The sequence below is a fragment of the Equus quagga genome, chromosome 11 (assembly GCF_021613505.1).
Source record: "Equus quagga isolate Etosha38 chromosome 11, UCLA_HA_Equagga_1.0, whole genome shotgun sequence".
NCBI classification, from domain to species: domain Eukaryota; kingdom Metazoa; phylum Chordata; class Mammalia; order Perissodactyla; family Equidae; genus Equus; species Equus quagga.
Genome location: NC_060277.1, coordinates 115,009,344 through 115,029,520, shown reverse-complemented (window position 1 = coordinate 115,029,520; position 20,177 = coordinate 115,009,344). Strand labels below are relative to the sequence as shown.

Sequence of the window (20,177 nt, the reverse complement as noted above, 5' to 3'; positions counted from 1 at the left end):
AACCGCTACCTGCGCTTCCTGCGCTCAGCCCCACGCTCATTGGGATGGCGCTGTTCCCTGACGGGCCGCGATTGGACAGCGCGGCTGCCGCTCACGGCTCGGGCGGGGCCCTGGTCTGAGGCGCGCGTGCGCCGTGGGCCAGGCCGCAGGCGATGCTGCTGCGGAGCTTGGCCGTGGGAGGCCGGTCGGTGGCCGCCGCTGCTCACGGGCCGGCAAGTACCGGCGGGGACCGGGGCGGGGGCGCGCTCGGGAGGCCGGGGCCCGGCGCCCGCCCGGCCTCCCCGCCTCCTAGGGGACAGCTGCAACCGCCGCGCTCCCGGTGGGCAGGACAGCCTGCGGGCCTCGCCTCCTGTCTGTTCCGCCCTGGCGGGGTGCGAGAAGGGCCGCTTTGCCACTGGGCAGGGCCCCGGGATAGCACCAGCCGGGTTCTCAGCTCGTTCACTCCTTCGGCAGTATCTGTCGAGCGTCTGCTGTGTGCGAGCCCTTGGGGAAGCCGCAGTGAACAAGGAGCTGATGCTTCTTGCAGGAGGAGTTGAAGAAATGAAGGAAATTTGGGCAGTGTCAGTCATTGCTGAGTGCTCTGGAGACACACAGAACAGGGAAGGGGCCCTGGGGACCTGGGCTGGGGAGGGAGGAAGGAGGAAAGGCTGCCCCCCACCCTCCCGGGGCCTTTGAGGGATGACCTGGGAGGCCTGGGCTTCTCGTGACAGAGGGACACAGAGATGAGAGGATGATGTGGTTAGTCAGAATGGTTGGGCGTGGGGGGCGTGGCTGTACTGGTTAGAGAGGGAGAGGTGGCTGTGTGGCCGAAGCTTACAGGCTTCCCTGCCACCATTCCTGTCCATAGAGCAGTTATCTTAGCTGGAGGTACCAAGCTTCTCCCCCCCTCCCACCCCGCCACTGCTGGAGTGCACACCTAGTGCCTGGTCCTGAACCCAGCACTTCTCATGAATCATAATTGTGTCGTGTTCATACCAACCATCATGCCCATTTTATAGACAGGAAACTGAGTCTAGAAAAGTAACTTGTCTAAAGTAACACAGGAAATGAGGAAACCAAGGAGGACATGGAGCCCCCGACCAGTGACAGGAGGATGAAATTTCCCCAGAGCTGGGGGCAGGCGAGGCCTTACCAGCTTCCTAGAGACTCATATGCTTATCTGCATTCTTAGGGGCTACGCCGACTCTCCAGCTGGGACTGCTGCCGAAGGCTTCCTGAAGGCAGCAACATTCTGCACAGGCACCACACCTGGATCCGAGTCCATGAAGGCCGCAGAGAGTTCACGAAGGACCATGTGGAGGTGGGCTCCCAATCAGGTGCAGACAGCACTAGGCAGCCCGAATCCTCCCTGCCCGGCAGGGGCCCCTTGGGACCCCCGTACCCCCTGCCACCTGAGCTCCAGCCCCCTACCAACTGCTGCATGAGCGGCTGTCCCAACTGCGTGTGGGTGGAGTACGCAGATGCGCTGCTGCAGCACTACCAGGACGGTGGGGAGCGGGCCCTGGCTGCCCTGGAGGAGCACGTGGCTGACGAGAACCTCAAGGCCTTCCTCAGGATGGAGATCCGGCTCCGAGTGAGGAGTGGAGGCTGAGCCAGCCCAGCCAGACAGCCTCACCCGGACGGATGCCCTCGCCCTAAGGGGCTCCAGCTTGGCGGTGCCTTATTGGGAAGCAACACTGCCTCTTTTATTTGTCATCTCTTTATGGGGCTTGTATTGGATGCGAATAGGAAGAGTTATTTATTGACTTTATCTGAGAATAAATAAGTTCTCTGTGGTGGTTAGACAGGAGGCTTCTGTGTCGTTATATGTCTGTAAGGTTTGTGTTGCCTCATCAAAGAAAGCAGGGACAGGTTGTCATATTTACCGAGCACCCACAGCCCTCACCAACCTGTGAGGGTGAAATAAGACTCATTTCCTTGAATATTCAAGTGACTGACCCCGGGGCTCCCTTCCATGTCCCAGCATCTCAGAAGTCCTGCCCAGAGGTCAGCTCTGGTTACTCTCAACATGCGCCAGAGAGAGGACCATCTGGTCCCGTGAAGTTGCCGTTGGCAAAGCCCTTGGTGCCAACGCCTGAAGGCAGCCCGGGAAGCACCCCATTCATCCAGTTGCAGTCAGCCCTCAGCTGCTCGGGTCCTTGGGAGACACCCTTCCACCACCAGGTAGAAGGCTGCAGGTCAGCCTCAGGGGCCTGAGCACTGCTTGGCCACCAGCCCTTTCAGCCTGCTTAGCCATGGCTCCCAAGGCAGTGGGCTTGGAAGGACTGGAAGACCTCGAGTGTTAGCCCTGGAACCAGCCTCCCGGCACCAGCCTGGTCCTTGGCTACAGACCTGGCACTGGACCATTGGCCCAGATAGGACTTTATCTTAGGGCCCTCACTGCCCATCCCCATGTCCTGCTCACCCTCCTCCATGGAAACTTTCCCCCCTCATCCGCCTCCCCCCCAGCAACTCCAAGATCTGATTCCAGTGGCCTGAGCCTGGCGAGGGTTACATGAATTTATGCCTGTTTTATTCCTACTCATGTGGCTAAGATTCTAACAGGACTTCACGAGGGATTTGCGCTGATAAACAGGTCTTCCCAGGTTGGGGTCTTTAGTGTAAAGCCAGCGTTTCACAGAGAGATAGAGATCTGTGGACAGTAGACTAAAACCACGCAACCGCAAAATGTGCCATACCAATGCCTAACAAGACATGCAGTAGTTCAGGCTGTTGTCTTGGACAGCTAATGAGTGTCATCCAGAAGCATTCAGAGCTTTGGTGGGTTCAGAGAAATGTGATTATGGTGACATATTTATTAGAGTCTATCTCAGTGTCTAGTCTAACCCCTGTGATACAGATTTGAAAACAGCGCAGGAAAAGAAAGATGTTCCCCACATAGAGCAGCACAGCAGAGCTTAGTGTGCTCCGGGACCCCCTGAAGTCGTCCACGACATAGCGGGGGTTTATCTCAGAGATGCAGGAAGAGGGCTTCTATATTTTCCTCATAAATAGGGATTTACAAAACGTCTTGTATATATGTGTATACATACGTATACATATATCCATATACACGCGTGTGTACTTGTGTACGTATGTATACAGCCCACCCAGTGGATCCTGTGAAATTAGCCTTGTTTTAAAATTCACCAGTTGTGGAAAAGGCCCGTTCAGTGTGAGACATCCCCAAAGAGAAGCCACTGGCCTCACCCCTTGCCATGGGGCAGGCCTCCTCCTGCATGTAAAACATGGCGGCTGAGGATGCCAGCACAGTGTCAGCACCAACCTTGCTGAAACTACCGTCCCAGTGCGGATCTTGTCATTGTTCATTCATTCATTCATCCCACAGGTACTTACGGAGCATCTGCCAAATACCTGGCACTGGGCTAGACTCTGGGACCGGGTAGAAATCTGTCTCCCCATTCCGCTCTAGTGTGGGAGATGGAGGTTAACACAAGAATTATCCAAACATACAATTACATGATAAGTGTGATGAAGGAAACTTCCAGCTGCTGTGAGGTCCTATGAAATAGGCATCCTGATACTGTGTGAGGGGTCGCCCCAGGGAAATGAGACTGGGGCAGAGCTCTGAAGGCCTAGGAGGAGGGAGCTGGGGGAAAGCAGAGAGGTGTAGAAAATGCACCACCCAGGGAGCAGCAGGTGCAAACGTCCTGGGGTGGAAGGGGCTCATTGGAGTACGGAGAACAAGAGAGAGGGGTGAAAGGTGAGGCCAAAGATAGGGGCCTGGCAGGTGCAGACATGGACCGCTTGGCAGAAAGCCATGCTGTGGTGGGTATCCCACGTATAAAGTAGAGGAAAATGTTCATCCATGTTAGCTCAGGGCCAGTCTTCCTCAGCAAAAAGAGGAGGATTGGCAGCAGATGTTAGCTCAGGGCTAATCTTCCTCAAAAAAAAAAAAAAAAAGATAGAGGCCTGGCTACACACGGCTTTGGGGGCCACAAAGGTGGGTTCTTCAGAAGTCAGAGGACTGAAAGAGAGGGAGAGGCTCAAGACGGCAGCCAGTGCGGGTTCATCTTCATTTCAAAGTTGAGCGGCTTCAAGAGAGAGTGCTGCTGTTCTCCTGCTGTTCTGTTCCTGATCACACTTCCCCTCCCTGTCCTGGCCCCGTCCTTGGCTTGTCCTTCCTTCAGGCCCTTGACCACACCTGAGCCGCTTCCCTGTCCCCGAGAAGCATCAAGGGGGGGGTGCCTGCCCCAGGGGCCCTGACAATCTCATTAGTGTGGTGTCAGAGGACAGTCCTAATCAGCTTACCCACAGCAGGATAAATGCCCAGGCTGGCACCCTGCTGAGGGAAGCCTGGCCACTCACACCCATAACCCCCTGAGACCTGCCCCAGAGCTTGGTGAGTAGTGACCTTCCCAGGTCGCCTTTCCCGGTGGCCACTTACCCAAGGGTGTTAGTGGGCATCTACTCAGAGGGTGGGCAGCAGGTGGGCTTTTCGCCACCACACTTAGGCCTGGGTCTGCGAGAGTCCATCCCCGGCCCTTTCCATCAGAGAGGGTGCCCAGCCCATCTCCCTGCTCCCCCATGTCGAACAGTGGTGCAGGCCATCCCCAAGACAGCAATGGTCTGGGAGCCTTAGGCCACACATGCTCAGCCAGCTTGAGTGGGCCCCAGCCACAGGGGGGGCTGGGCCCTGGGCAGCTCAGGCAGCAGTTTCCATGGGGACAGCATGATAGCTGGAGCTCCATCAGGGCCCCTAGCTGTCCTTGCCAGGCCTATGGCCTGGGACTGGGGAGGGGGTCTGACTGGGCCTATACCTCTGGGCTGTGAGGAGTGGGGTTGTGGGGTCTGAGCAGCCAGCACCACCAGGCCTGCTGCTGTCCGCCTTAGACCCCATGCAGATCCGGCTCCTGAGCCCTGGTTCCTCCCAGGCTGGTGCTAGTCCTGGCACAAAGGCTGCACCTTAGGGAGGGATGGTCCATGGCGGGGTCCACCCCAATCCCAGGTGCCCTGGACCTGCCGCCAAGCCTTGCTCCCTGTGGGGCCACCTGTCCTCACCTTGCAGTTGGTCTCAGTCCTGACGCTCTAGCAGGGAGCTGACGGTAGCCCAAGGCTGGAGTTAGGCATCACAGCCCACAAGACCGAGGGCAAGAAACGGGACCCAAGAGGTGGTCCTTGGGTTCTCCAGTGCCAGGGGCAGTGGCTCCTGTGTGTCATGTGCTTAGCCCCAGACCCTTCTGGGCTCATGGTGTTCCCTGAGGGATTAGAGTCTCCCTCTGGTGTTAACAGGCTTAGAGGAAGCCGAGCTACCCTTGGCCAAGGTCACTGGGGCTTAGGGCATCTGGGGAGAGGCTCTGGGGGAGAGGTGGGGAGGTCACCCGTTGAGGTGGGTGCAAGGACACTGGCCTTGTCTGGAGCAGCGGAGAGACCTGCTCAGCCACACCCGAGCCAGGCAGGTGATGTTGGCGTTGAGTGGGCTCCAAGCACAGTGAGTGGCCAGAGGATTTACCAGCAGAGGGAAGACACTGCTTGGGTGAGGGTTACACAGCTCAGCTGGGCGTCTCATTCTGAGACAGGGCCCTGCTCTGCCCAGGCACCTTGCCCTCCCATTTTTCCGGTCATTCATCATCAGCACCACTGGGCGCCGGAATGTCACCATGAATGAGACCGACTGTCCCGACCCCCAGGGATAGGGGTGGGGAACAGAGGAGAAGGGGGAGACGTGTGAGGAGGGGGTACACTTGGGGGTCACCCAGCATTCCCATTCCCCTGCCTAGCCCCACGTCGAGCCCCACGAGGAGCTGGTTGGGGCCTGCCATCCGGGTCGTACCGAAGGGTGAAGGCCGGCAGAGCTGGATCTCATGTTTCAGGGTTTCCTCTGCTCTGGTGGTCAAGATCTGCGAGGGGCATCAGTTGCAGGAGGGCTGACTGGGATCCCCGGCCTGGTTTACCCCCAGCCCACAGCGTGAAGGAGTCCAGAAGCCAGAGGCCGCCACAGGGTGTCTGCCGGCCTGACCATGAACCTGGAGCCACCCAAGGCCGAGATCCGGTCTGCCACCCGGGTGACCGGGGGGCCCGTCACTCCCAGGAAAGGGCCCCCCAAGTTTAAGCAGCGACAAACAAGACAATTCAAGAGCAAGCCCCCCAAGAAAGGCGTCCAAGGGTAAGCACAGCTCAAGGAGGGGCGCCTCTGCAAGGGGATGGAGGGCCAGCCCCCCCACCCAACCCCCCTGATCCTCAGGTGGCATAGGAGGGCGGCTGTGCTGTAGCTGGGAGGCTGGGGAGGGGCCTCAGCCACCCTTTCCTGGCTGGGTGGTCCCATCATGCTAATGGGATGGGGCAGTTCCAAGGGCCCGAGCCCAGCCTGTCTCAGAGCCCCCCACTCCCCAGCATGGGAGGAGGGACAGGGGGATGCTCAGAGGGCTCCAGTCACCCTCTCTAGCTGGTGTTGCCATCAGATCTCGAAAGCACCCACTCCCACCTGAGACTCAGCCACAGCCCCCTCAACCGACTAGTGTCCCTGCACACACACTCACAGCCCACATGAACACACCAGGAACACACTCCCAGACACACCACGCTCTCAGGAACCTGAGTCAAGAGCACACATGCCCCCCCCCCAACCCCACTCTCTTCCTGGCCACAGTCCCTGACTGCTCTGTCCTCACAGGTTTGGGGACGACATCCCTGGAATGGAAGGCCTGGGAACAGGTATGACGACTGCTAGGGTCCACCCAGCTGCCCCCTCACCCACCGGTGTGCCCAGGCCCAACCTCCCTTGCTTTCTCAGGCCCAGGCTTATTTAGGGTGTCACCCCCCCCGAGCCTGTCCTTTGTTTTCTCCCCCAACATCTCCCCCAACAGTGGAAACTGAAGCTTGTTCCCATTTGTGGGTTCACCGGGTTCTTGGAGGGGCTGGAAAAGAACAGGGCGCCCTTGCCGTTCCCTCCCCCTGGCAGCAAGGCCCACCTTCCTCCAGTCCCTCCCTTGGGCCTGCTGTAGCCACTCTTCCTGGGCAGGACACCCACTCCACACACCCCCAAAGCTGGTGTGTCCTGGGAGGAGGCCTCTACACCCAAGACGTGTACTCTCACCACTTGGGGTGTAGATAATAGGGCCCCGAGGGATAGTGGCTTCTGAGGCCATGGTACCCTCCTGGACACTGGCCTCCTTCTTTTGCAGATATCACAGTCATCTGCCCATGGGAGGCCTTCAACCACCTGGAGCTGCACGAGCTGGCCCAGTACGGAATCATCTAGCACCCAGGGTCCCGGGACCCTCCACCCTGCTGTCTGCTCCAACCCCTGCTCAGGATTCCTGTGGAGGAGGCCCACCCCCCAGTGCAGTGTGTCCGGATTGCCCAGATTGTGTCTGGAGACCTGCACAGGGCAGCGACTTCAGGCCCCCAGACACTAGTTCCCAGGAGCCCACCATCTCCCCACAGGATGCCCTCTTGGGGCCGGCCAGGCCCTGCTTAACTTCCCGAGACTCTGGCCCACACCCCCAGGCTTGCCCTTGGAGACAGGGAGCTGGACCCCAGCCCCTCTCCACTGGTGGCTGGAAAGCCAGAGCAGGACCTCCCAGGAGTGTCCCCCTCACCCAGGCCCCCATCCTCCCTGTCCCAGGGTGAGAACAAGCCCCTCCCACTAGCCCGTCCCAGCAGGCGCCCTTGGGTCTGGGATGGTTGTGGGCAGGAGTCCTGAGGGCATCAGCAAGAGAGCAAGGCCACTGTGAACCATCATGCCTGCAGGACCTCGTCCTTTCCAACATGGCCCATGCTTGCTGTCCTTGTTTCAAAATAGAGTTAGTGCACCCCCACTTGCTCATTTGGGGCATGTTGTCAGTAGAATGTATGGATGAAGGTGCAGGGCAGTGGGGGCAGCAGGGCCCTGGCCAGGCTGAGAGGGAAGAAAACCCATCGGGCTCTGAGCCTGGCTCTCTCATGGCTGGGGACACATGCAGCCAGGCCAGGGCTGGGACGAGGCAGGCAGGTGGCCTCGCGCACTCCCAGTGGCCAGAGCAGGCCTGACCGAGAAGGTGGGACAGGACAAGGCCCAACAACAGCTCATGCCAGGAGGAGGGAACGTCTGTCCCCTCCTCACAGGTGAGGAAACAGGTGCGGAGAGATTCGGTAACTTACCCAGTGGCCCAGCCAGCCTGTCCTTAGTGTCCACTAAAGCTGGTCAGGCACCCACTCGTGACCTGGCAATTCCACTCCTGACACCACAGCCAGGAGAAGCAGGGCCACCTCCATACCAGACCTGTGCAAAACTGTCCCTGGCAGCAGTCATTGTCCGGAAGCCACCCAGGTGCGTGTCGACATGGACCAGGTGTGGTGACCAGATGGTGACTCTCGGGAAGGGCCCTCAGTGATCCCGTTTATGTGAAAGCCAGGAAAGGCCACACTAACCGAAGGCGGTGAAGTCCAAACAGGGGTGACCACAGGGAGGGGCTGGGGGAGCCTGCTGGGGCTGGATTTTGACCTGGTGGTGGTTCCCCAGGTGTTTAGATAGGTAAGAATTCCTCGTGCTGCCCACTTAAGATTGGTGCAATTTACTGCATGAATGATACATCTCAATAACATTTACTGCCCCCCAAAAAAAGAATTCTGGAGGAAGAGGCCTGGGCCTCACCCTCAACCACCACAATGGATAGCAAAGGGGGAGGTGGCCCCAGAGGAGGGCAGATGCCAAGCTGTGGTAAGGAGCTGGGTCTCAGGGTTAGGCCTTGAAGGTGGGGGTCCGAGGCTGGCCTCAGAGGCGGGTGGGAGATGGGCCTTGGACGTGGGACCTCACAGGCAGGGCTCAGAGTTGGGGGCTTGGCCGCAAGATTTCCTCCAGTCCCTGTCCCACCCCATTCTCCCTGCCAGCCAGGCGGCCTTGCCCGCATCCTCTGTGGGAGGCAGACGCTGGCCCGCATCCTCTGTGGGAGGCAGACGCTGGCCCGCATCGTCTGTGGGAGGCAGACGCTGGCCCGGCAGCACCTCTTGGGGGTCGGTCCACACTTAGAGCACAGTGGCTTTTGCAAGCGATCAGGCAGTGTGAGTCAGTGGATCTGGGGGCAAAGCCTCCAAAACAGAGCGAAATCAGGTGGCCGCCGGGGACTCATTCCAGCCGAGCCTTGGGGAAACAACAGAACTGAGAAGGAGGCAGGCAGGCTCAGCCCTTGGGGAGAGGGGACCCTGGGGAGCAGAGGCCCAGCAGGTGGAGGAGGCTCGGGTGTCCGAGGTGCACGTCCACAAGCACCCACGCAGGTCACTCTGACGCCTTCCCTGGGAGGGGAGGCAAGGCCTGCAGTCCCAGACTCTATCCCACTGCCCCCATCTTTTGTCCCCGGTGCCAGTCATCCCCAGCCAGCTTGGCAGAGGGCCAGACATCAGTTCTGGGACTCCAGTGGCTAGGCCTACCTTCCCTCTCCCCTCCGGGGCTCTCCGCCGCCCCCTTGCGGCCAGCCAGGACCCTCAGCAGCTGGGTGGCCAGCAGGAGCTCTGCCCCCTGGACCACCACGACTGTGATCAAGCAACTACCCACGACCGGGATATTTCCTCGCAGCCACTGTCGGAGTGGGGGGCTGCAGCCCTCCAGGTGCACCACTCTCTGAGCTGCATCCTCATCCAGGCCCAGGACCCCGAAGCCACACTGGTCATTGACAGAGGCTCCATCTTCCCAGGGGTTGATGCAGCAGGAGGCAGGAAGGCTGCAGGCCTGGACCCCGGGGGAACTGCAGTTAAAGAACCTGCAGGGCACACAGGGCGTCAGGCTGGAGGGCAGCACCCACTGTTTTGGGACTTGGTGCTGCACAGAGTGTCTCCCATCCACCTTCAAGCTTCCATGGCCACACACACACACACAGAGGTGCACACGCATGCACACACACCCACACTCATGCTCATGCACACGTTCACGCCTGCATACACACAGGCAAGCATGTACACATGCATATGCACACGCACACACAGACACACACACAATACCCAGCTTTCTATAATTGATCCTGGCATGTGGTAGCCCTCTGCACATGCAGGCAGATGTAATAGCTTCTTGGCTAGAGGGGCCATATTTAATGAGATGGTTGAAGGGGAGACAAGCATTTGATGAGGGGTGGAAATAAAGGCAGCCTGGCTCTCGGGCCAGGCCGGTGGTGCAGCAGTTAAGTGCCCATGTTCCACTTCGGCGGCCTGGGGTTCGCTGGTTCGGATCCCAGGTGTGGACATGGCACCACTTGGCACGCCATGCTGTGGTAGGCATCCCACATATAAAGTAGAGGAAGATGGGCACAGATGTTAGCTCAGGGCCAGTCTTCCTCAGCAAAAAAGAGGAGGACTGGCAGCAGTTAGCTCAGGGCTAATCTTCCTCAAAAAAAAAAAAAAAAAAAAAGACAGCCTGGCTCCATAGATGCTGCTGAGTTGGTTTGAGCAGTGGAACTGGAGTGGGAGAAGGTGGGATGAGGCCTGACAGAGGCCTCTTTAGTGGTCACTGGGTCATAGTGGGGAAGTGAGGGGCAGCACTGGCCAGTGACACGAGGTGGGAGGCTTGGGAAGAGCTCCCAGGGCTGCCAGGGAGTGTTGCTCTGGTCACAGTCCCCAGTCGCCCTTGGCCTCCGACAGGTGTCCAGGACCCTGCAACCTGTAGGCTCGTCCCCCTCACCTTCCCTCACAGGCACTGCCTCATCTCCCAAAAGAGTGGGTCTTGTAAGGCAGGGGCTCAAAGGATAAGTGGCCACAACTCACAGGGAGCTGCCACCAATCCAAGGTCACATGCAGCCAGCAAACAAGAACAACCCAGGTGCATGCTTCTAGAGTGCCTGGCACATGGATGGGCTCCACACGTGTTAGTGACTGTTGGGTACGAATGGCTGGTTTTTGAGAGTCTCCACATGACTCCATCTCTTGTGGTCAGTTTCCCCTGGATACACACACCAGGAAGGCCCAAGGGGGGAGCATATACCATCTGTCGTGAGTGTCACATAGAGAGCAGATGCTGCTCCGGAGTCTGTGCACTGGGGACAGTTGACAAAACAGATAGCCTTGAGCAGAACAAAAAAGAAACTGCTGTGCGCCTGAGCAGAGAGTGCTGAAACACACACGCACACACGGTGGAGGGAGGACTGTGGAGTCGTGGTCCAGAATGACATCCTGAATCAACCTAAAAGTTATTGTCATTTGACATTGAGGTGTTTTGTATGATGTCCTTACCAAAGAAAATCCCCCAAAAGTGACTTTCTAAGTCTGCTGGCTGGGCTTCTCCATTAAGATCCTTGCGTGTCCACCTGGCCCTGGCTGGGTCTGAGTGTGTATGTGTGCAGACGTGTGTGTGTGTGGGGTGACCCCCCTCCAGCCCCGGGGACCCTGCTGACCACCAGAGGCCACCCTCCTCCCTCCCGCGCTCCGGGACTCACAGGTTCCTCTGCCAGTCCTGGTAGGAGGTGGCCCCGCAGCACTGCAGCCTGAGCTGGACTTGGTCCATGAGGAAGCGCAGGTCTGGGTCATCCTGGTAGTGGGTGATGGCCACACGCAGGGCATGCTCCAGGCCATCCTGCAGTGGGCCCCAGAGGGCTACCACCAGGGCCCCCCACACGGCCTCCAGCACCAGGAAAGTGAGAAGGCCCCCCGAGAAGCAGCGCAGCAGGCAGGCATTCTCGCAGAGGGCACCCAGGCAGCCCGCCAGGCTCACCACACTCACCGCCAGCCCCCCCAGCACCAACCCCAGCATGGGGTCTGCAGGCAGGGGGCCCCCCCAACTATTCCCCAGAGAGCCCCTGATGGCCAGGCCCCAGAGCCCCATGGCCAGGGCCAGCAGGCTGAGCAGAGAGAAGAGGAAGTTGGATAGGAAGGTCAGGCACTTGAGGCAACTTCTTCCCGAGGGGAGGAAGGGGACCAGGCCTCCCCCAAGGCCTGTCCTCCAGGCCTGGCCCTCCTGGAGTGCTGGACCCAGGTGGCTCGAAGTGAGTGGGCTGCTCCCAGAGAGGGGTGGCTCCTGGCCCCCAGCGTCCTGCAGAGGGAGGAGGAAAAGGGAGACCTTGCCAGTGCCACCCCATTCCCACAGACCCCTGACAGTCAGGAGGGAGGAAACCTCACAGCAAGGGGTAGAGCTGGCAGAGGGGAGAAAGCTGGACGGTGGAGGGGGGAGGGGGCTCAGAGATCCTAGATGGCCAAGACATGGAGCCTCCAGGCTTGTCGTGCTCGGCCGGGTAGCAGAGGGGACAGTGAGGGTCCCAGCACCTTTAGAACAGGGGGATTACTACCCCCTCCAAGTCCGTGGTGGAGATTAAGCAAGGCGATGGTGGGAAATAACTATTCCCGTTCCACGCCTCTCCCCTCTGCACCTGTGTGGCAAAAGACGCAGTCACTGGGGGGCTTCTCCAACCAGGCCAGGAGGTTGGGCCCACCAGGCAGAGGGGCTGGCCCAAGTGACCACCTTCACTGCCTCTGAAACCAGACCTGATGTCCCAGAATCCACTTGGTCAGCCCCACTAACTGAGTGCAAGTGCTGTGCTGGGCCCACGACAGTGGGGGAGAGGCCAGGGCCCTGCCCACCCGGCTCCCGGGGCAGGGAGAAGGGCCACCAGGAGACCAGGGCTCTGTGGGATGCAGGGCCTTCCAAGGGGCCCCCTCATCCTCTAGCAGGACTCAGCCAAGCCTGGGGCTCCTGGCCGTACCAAAGTGAATAGTTAAGGGGTGCTGAATGTTGGGGGCCTGTCCCCCCTCACAATTCCCCACAGAGGAGTGGCTCATTGATCGGTGAGGTTTAGAGAAGCTGCAAAGCCTGTTCTACTTGGCCGCTTAATGGACGATCTCAATTTCAGTTCTGCCTGCCCCTTCTTCCTCACTTGACCCCCTTGCCCCGCAGGCAGGTGTGGGAGGGCCTTCTGGTCTCTTTCTGCAGGAGCAGAGGGACAGCCTGCCCCTGCCAGCCCCCGCTGGGGAGGCCCGCAGGCACCCAGCTCTGCCAGTGATGAAGTTTGAATGGGGGGAGGATTAGGAAGCTGACACCCCACGTCTAGGCAGGGGTCCCATTCCAGTCCAGTTTACCAGGAAGAAGCTGCCCCTCATCCCCACCTGTCTGACTCTGTATGGATGCTTCATTTCTTCTGAACTCAGAGCAGAGGGAAGGAGGGCTATTTATCAGCCCCCCAGACACCAACAAGCCAGTAGGAGCGGAAGGACAGGCTGCCAGTGCTAGGTTGGGTGGACTGGGGCCAGAGGAGGCCATGGGAGTGGACGTGGGCTGGGGACGTCACCTTGCAGCTCCACGGTCAAGTGGGAGGGATGTTGGCCTTTAGTCCCTCCTTCACCCTGAGCCAGAGGTCGCCCCCAACCCCTTGTCCGGGGGCCAGCACTGGGCTGAGCGAACATTAGCAGTGGGGAAGGGGCCACAGGGGAGGTGAGAAGGCCAAGGGGCCTGTGGGGGGGAAGTCACAAGTGGAGGGGGACCAAGCCCTGGGTGTGTGCTTTCCTCGGGGCATGGACACATCTGTGCAGTGTCAAATGCAAGGACAAGGTCGGGTCACATTTCAGAGTCTGAATGGGGTGCTGGGTGAGGTGAAGGAGCCTGACTGGGAAGACCTCAACTCCAATCTTAGCAGCTTCTCATGGACATCCGCCGCCTGGCTAACCCCAGCATACGGCAAGGCTTGGGATGGGGCTAGGGGCCAGGGTGTGTAAGAACTGGGCCCAGGGGCCTCCCACGGGCCTTAGGCCTGGGGACATCTCCAACCCCAGGGGAGGCCACCAGGGCACTGGCTTACCTGGGACAGCAGGGGGCTCCTTTCCCCCTCTTTCATCCTCCACCAGCACAGGCACATTGGTCCCCTGCCCAGCTTCTCTGGCTGGGACACCGGGCCTGATGCTGCCCCTGTCTCTGGCTGCTCTGGGAGCTATGAGCCCCACCAGGACGCTGTAGTCACAACCGGATCATGTGAGGAGTCACATTTTAGGGCTTAAGACAGCCTCTGCCTGTTGAGATGCAGACGATCTTTCTTCTCGAGCCCAGATTCTTGGCTCTTTCTGTGCATTCCCTGAAGTTCTGCGTAAGCACAACGTGGATGGGGCTGGCAGGGTGTGGGCATCGTGGCCATCACTACAGGGCCCTGGGGTGGGCCTCAGCCTGGCAGGTTTCTGGCTGCTCCATCAGCTCACCCAAGAGATCAGACCCTGTTCACAGGAATAGTCCCTGGAGACCTGCCCGCAGCTATAGGCAAGATTATTCCCCTGATTCATTCATGGTAAGAATGAGACAATATCCATTGGCCAGCTCACATCCTTCCTGGTTTCATGGTACCTGGGTTCCCCAACCCTCTGGGCTTCTCAGGGGCAGGACTTTGTCACAGTCAGCATTGTGCCCTAGTGCCTGGAAGGACCCGGGCCACGCAGCCACCCTGTGGATGGACAGAAGGTGTGCTTGACACTCTGACTCTGTTTCATCTCGTCTTCTCTCAGTGGCTAGGACAGTGGTGGGAAGGAAGGCTCAGAGGGGACCCCCACCTGCTTGGGCACGCACGTCTCCCCACCTCCCTTGTTCCATTTGTGAGGCTATGATGTGCACGTCAGTTGTTGGCTTCTGGGCACCTCTGATGGTCGTGGGGGCAGAGACTGGGAGGAGACCTTCTGCACACGCGTGTTTGCATGGCAGGAGAGAGGGTGACCTCCCGGGCATGCCAGGGCCCCATCCCGTCTCCACCATCCTCTCCACCGGGGTTTGGCATTCCAGCCCCAGCTTCTCTTCCTCACTTTACCCACCACTTCACAATCCAGCCACAGGGGCTGCTGGCTGGCCCCAAATGGCCCCACACTCGTACGACCCGACCTTTGCCATCCCCTGAAATCTCCTCCCTGCGTCCAGCTCCAGACGTCTCCTGCCCAGGGGGCAGTGGGCTCCCCCTTTCTGGGCTTCTGGAGCGCTTTTCGCTTCTATTCTGATGTACTCAATTTTGCTTCGTTTACTATTTCTCTCTGTTCTTGCTTCATGTCCCCCTACGAGCTTCCCACAGGACAACCACAGCCTGCGCCCATCCTAATTTCCTGACCCGCAGGATTGTGAGCCGAAGCAGTGCTTGTCGTTTTAAGCCACTAGGTTTTGGGAGAGCCCATTACACAGCATTGCTGTCACAACACATAACTGATACAAGGGTTTGTTCTGTTAGGGCCATTCTGAGCCCTTGCCACACAGCCGTGAAAACAACCTGACAATCCCCAGTCACCAGGAGCTTACATTCTAGTACAGGGAACTCATAAAGTAAGAGAATAAATAAGTCAATATACTCTATTTTATACAATCATAAGAGTTATGAAGCAAGGAAAGAGAGATAAAGGGTGTGGGGTAGTGGTGTCTCATATAAGGTGATCAGGGAGGGCCTCACTGTGAGAAGATGTCTGGCTCCGAGGTACATATATACTCGAAAGAATTTTAAACAGAGACTCAAACAAATACATATACATGCATTTTCAAGGCAGCATTATTTACAGTCGCCAAAAAGTGGAAACAACCCAGATGTCTATCGACGAAGAACAGATAAACAAAACGTGCTCTATGCATACAGGGGAGTACTATGCAGCCATGCAGAGGAATGAAGCACTGACACACGCACAACATGGATGAACCCTGAAAAGATTATGCTCAGTGAAAGAAGCCAGACGCACAAGTCCACATATCATGTAATTCCATTTATGGAAAATATTCAGAATAGGTAAAGCCACAGAGACAGAATGATGATTGGTGGTTGCCAGGGGTTGGGGAGGGGGCAACAGAAAGCTACTGCTGAGTAGGACAAGTTTCCTTTTGGGGAGGTGGTTACACAACATTGTGAATGCACTAAATGCTACTGATTTTTCACTTTAAAATGATTAATTGCATGTTACGTGAATTTCACCTCAATTCAAAGAAGAAGAAGAGGACTGAGAAGAAACCTAAGGAGGCAAGGAAACAAGCCACATGGATTTTCTCAGCTCACGCCCCCCGCAAGGCCAACTCTGAGAAAGTGACCAGGGAGTGCTTTCAGGATCCACCTCTGGGAAGGAAAGAGGACTGGGCACAGGGAGAAGGTGAGCTGTCAGGCAGTCACAACAAAGGCTCGGGATCCTATGAGGAACTCTGGAACCGGGATGGCCTGCAGAGATGTCCTAAACTGGGACAAAGGGCTGGGCCTTGATAGCCATCGATTGTTGTTGAGCATGGGCTGCCTGGGAAAGGGACAGTGATCCAGGGCGAGGGCAGTCCCCCAAGGGGAGCTCAGATGAGGACTGCTGGCCGCTCACTCTCAGCAGCTTCAGCCCAAGTTGGTGTCTGGGTGGTGCACCCAGCACACACTACACTGATGTGTGCGGGAAGAGCATTTCAGGCATGGGAAGTGCCTTAGGTGGGAGCAAGGCTGGTAAGTTTGAAGAAGGAAGGATTTTGCTCCAAGTGAGATGGGGAGATTATGGGAGTCAAGTAAAGGAGCATTGTGACCTGCCTCATGCTTTAAAAGGACCACTCAGGCTTCTGTGCTGCGGGCAGAAGTCAGGGCAAGGATGAGAACTGAGATTAGACCTTGTAGTCAAGCCATCATTCACCTCTTCCTCAAAGGTGACACACTCAGGCTGCATCCAGCTCCGAAGCCAGGCTCTCAGGGCAACAACCATCACCTCCCCAGCTCCATCTCTGTCCTGTCCTGATGATGGGCAGCCTTTGGATGAAATTATAGTCACCACCATGGTTATGGGCTGAATGGTGTTCCCCTAAATTCATCTGTTAATGTCCCAACCCCAGTACCTCAGAACATGACTTGGAGAAAGAGCATTTTTTTTCTCCTGAGGAAGATTCTCCCTGAGCTAACATCCACTGCCAATCTTCCTCTACTTTGCATGTGGGTCGCTGCTACAGCATGGTCACTGCTACAGCTTGGCTGCTGCAGAGTGGTGGAGGTCCATGCCCGGGAACTGAACCCAGGCTGCTGAAGCTGAGCGTGCTGAACTTAACCACTAGGCCACAGGGCCAGGAGACAGGGCCTTTAAAGAGGTAATTAACTTCAAATGAGGCCATTAGGGCAGGCCTGACTCCAACGTCCTCATAAGAGGAAATCGGGACACATGGACAGACGCCAGGGATGCTTGAGAACATGGGAAGGGCACAGGGAGAACATGGCTGTCTGCAAGCCAAGGGGAGAGGCCTCAGAAGAATCCTCAGAATCTTGCCATCACCTTGATCTTGGACTTCCAGCCTCCAGAATTGTGAGAAAATAAATTTAAGCCACCCAGTCATTGGCGTTTTTTAAAGCAGCCACCAGAAAACTAATACAACTACTAATATCACTTTAAAAAAATCAATGTACACAACTCAACAATAAAAAATCAAACAACCCAATTACAAAATGGGCAGGGGACATGAACAGACATTTCTCCAAAGAAGATATAAGGATGGCCAATAGACATGTGAAAAGATGCTCATCATCACTAATCATCAGGGAAATGCAAATCAAAACTACACTAAGATATTACCTTACACCTGTTAGATTGGCAAAAATATCCAAAACCAAGAGTGAGAAATGTTGGGGAGGCTGTGGATAAAAGGGAACCCTCATACCCTGTTGGTGGGAATGCAAACTGGTGCAGCCACTATGGAAAACAGTATGGAGATTCCTCAAAAAGTTAAGAATAGAAATACCTTATGACCCAGCCATCCCACTACTGGGTATCTATCCTAAGAACCTGAAATCAGCAATCCCAAGAGTCCCATGCACCCCTATGTTCATCGCAGCATTATTCACAATAGTCAAGATGTGGAACCAACTTAAGCGCCCAGCAATGGATGATTGGATAAAGAAGATATGGTATATACACACAATGGAATACTACTCAGCCACAAAAAAGGACAAAGTCGTCCCATTCACAACAACATGGATAGACATTGAGGGTATTATGTTGAGTGAAATAAGCCAGACAGAGAAAGACGATCTCTGTATGACTCCACTCATAGGTGGTAGTTAACATATGGACAAAGAGAACTGATCGGTGGTTCCCAGGGGAAAGGGGGGGTGGGTGGAGGGCACTAGGGGTGAAGTGATGTACCTACAACATGACTAATAATGATGTACAACTGTAATTTCACAAGGATGTTAACTTTCATAACCTTAATAAAAAAAACAAATGTAATACCTTCACAATAACATAATGGAGGTTAAAAAGTAAGCAATGTGTCATAGAATAACCTGTCCATCCTCATGCGATGCTCGAACACAATCATACCAGGAGACATCACGAAGAAGGCATAGGCGGGCCCTTCTGTGTAAGGGATACATTTGGTTATAAGAGAAGTGAAAAGATCAGAGGCCATTCTGTACAAGAAGAAGAGGGAAAATAAGAGGAGAAGGATGTACCAGCAGAATAAAAACCAGTTCTTCGGACAGTCTACCAGCTCTTCCTCCAATGTCCGTCCGGGGTCCAGCCACCTCTCGGCCTTCGCTGCCACCATGAGCTGTCCTCTGGACTATGGCATGAGCCTCCTTGAGGGTCTCCCTGCTTCTCCTGTGGCCCCTTCCCCACTGTCTCTTCTCCACTAGGCCTCCGGAAGAATCCTAAAATGCAAGAGAGAGCTCATCTCCTCTGCTCTCACCCCTCCAAAGGCTTCCTAACACACCCAGAGCAGAACCTGAGGCCTTTGCACCCAGCCCTCCCCTGCCCCCACTCACTGCACGCAGCCACACTGGCCCCTGTGTTGCTCCTGGAGCACTCCAGCACTTCTCAGGCCCCTGGACCTTGGCATGTGCTTCCCCTCATTCTATTCCACTCTTCCTTGGGATGTCTGTGCTTCCTCTGGGAACTGTTCAAGCCTCACCTCCTCAGACAGGTCTTTCTTGACCATCTTATTTAAAACAGCCTGTACTACCCTCCGGCCCCTCCCTTGCTTTGGTTGTCAGCTGGCACTGGTCATCACCCGACTTCACCTATTTACATCTTGATCTGTTTACAGTCTGCCTTCTGCTGGTAGATTCCACCAGGGCAGGGATCTATCTTATTTCTGCTCTATCCCTAGCATTAGAGCCATGCCACATACAAAGTAGGCGCTTTAATAAGTATTTGTTGATGGAATGAATAAATCAAGCTCAAATAACTACTGAAACTGAGCTTACAGAACAGAATGTGTTATAACCACTGACATTGTAACTATAATAACAAAATCAGTGAAATTAAGAGATGGGGATGGGGAGGAAATGAGACTAACAATTTCCTAACTTTTTTCAGCACACGAGATAAAAAAATACAATCTGAAATTGAACCATGGGGTTAAAAAACATAGATTTTGGCCTCTTAGGGCTTTTCATAACTCTCTTTCACACTCATATGCAAGGCCAGCTGCCAAATTTGCAGGGCCCAGTGCAAAATGAAACTGGGGAGCTCCCTGCTGAAAATTACTAAATCTTTCAAGACGGTGACAGCAGAGCATTAAGCCAAGCATGAGGCCCTTCTGAGTGGTGGAAGGGGGTGCCCATGAAGCTGGCCCTGGCGGCATATTTTAGAATATTATATCTCTGTGGCAAAGAAAGATTTATCTAAAACACAGTCTAAATCCATTCGTTTCTCTTATGTTAGATTCAGGGAAAACGCCTTCTTTCTTTTTTTTATGACATAAAGGTATGATGTCACCTTCCTGAAATTCTCTCTCTGCTTGTATACGACCATCGAGAGGCCCGGAATGACACTTTGCCCAATTATAACCCCACCGGTGGTTACTTCTGGGTGAGGTCTGGATACTTGCTTTTGTTTCTTTTTGGACTCTTCCGTATTGCTTGGATTTTTAAATAAGGAGCATATGTCACTAGCACAGTCATCTTTCCAAGCGCTTCTTTCTCGAGAGGCCGGGGGCGGGGCAGGGGGAGGGGGAGGGAGGGGGGGCGTGCGGGACCACGAGCGAGGCGGGGAGGGGCGCGGCGGCCGGGCTTGGGGCCGCCCTGCGCATGCGCGGGCCGTTGGTGGGACCGGAACCGGGTTTCGGGGCTGCGCAGCCGGCGGAGCGCGTTTTGCGAGGCACCGGACGTCGCGGCGGTGGCGGCCGGGCGGCGAAGCTGGAGCGGCGGTGGCGGCGGCGGCGGGAGGCCGGGGCTGAGGCCGGGGCCGGGGCTGCGAGGCCCGTGGGGCGGCAGGCGGCGGCGGCCCGGGGCTCGAGCCCGGAGGCGGGAGCGGCCGCCATGGCCGAGAGCATCGTGAGTGGGGCGGCGGGCGGGCGCGAGCGCGGCGCCGGCATGAGGCAGCAGATTTGCCGG

At 56.6% G+C, this 20,177-nt stretch overlaps 4 protein-coding genes across 4 annotated transcripts in view; 3 read left to right on the top strand and 1 right to left on the bottom strand.

Moving 5' to 3' along the window:
- The first annotated feature begins 110 nt into the window (after positions 1-110).
- Positions 111-1,778, top strand: OXLD1 (oxidoreductase like domain containing 1). Its single transcript, XM_046676574.1, has 2 exons — positions 111-212; positions 1,172-1,778. Exons 1-2 carry the CDS (start codon positions 153-155, stop codon positions 1,589-1,591), a joined length of 480 nt encoding a protein of 159 aa, XP_046532530.1. The 5' UTR covers positions 111-152; the 3' UTR covers positions 1,592-1,778.
- Positions 1,779-5,960: 4,182 nt separating this feature from the next.
- On the top strand, positions 5,961-7,201 carry PDE6G (phosphodiesterase 6G). Its single transcript, XM_046677891.1, has 3 exons — positions 5,961-6,106; positions 6,614-6,654; positions 7,125-7,201. The coding sequence occupies exons 1-3, from the start codon at positions 5,961-5,963 to the stop codon at positions 7,199-7,201; spliced, it is 264 nt and encodes an 87-aa protein (XP_046533847.1).
- Positions 7,202-8,905: 1,704 nt separating this feature from the next.
- Positions 8,906-13,762, bottom strand: TSPAN10 (tetraspanin 10). The gene is made up of 3 exons (XM_046677673.1): positions 13,689-13,762; positions 11,340-11,932; positions 8,906-9,677 (listed from the first exon to the last, which is right to left on the bottom strand). The coding sequence occupies exons 1-3, from the start codon at positions 13,743-13,745 to the stop codon at positions 9,248-9,250; spliced, it is 1,080 nt and encodes a 359-aa protein (XP_046533629.1). The 5' UTR covers positions 13,746-13,762; the 3' UTR covers positions 8,906-9,247.
- A 6,149-nt stretch (positions 13,763-19,911) lies between these two features.
- The window catches only part of NPLOC4 (NPL4 homolog, ubiquitin recognition factor), a 73,833-nt gene continuing 73,567 nt past the window's right edge, over positions 19,912-20,177 (top strand). Inside the window, exon 1 of the mRNA XM_046674643.1 lies at positions 19,912-20,117. Within this exon, the coding sequence (XP_046530599.1) occupies positions 20,103-20,117 (15 nt within the window). The 5' untranslated portion in view covers positions 19,912-20,102. The remainder of the gene's footprint in view (positions 20,118-20,177) is intronic.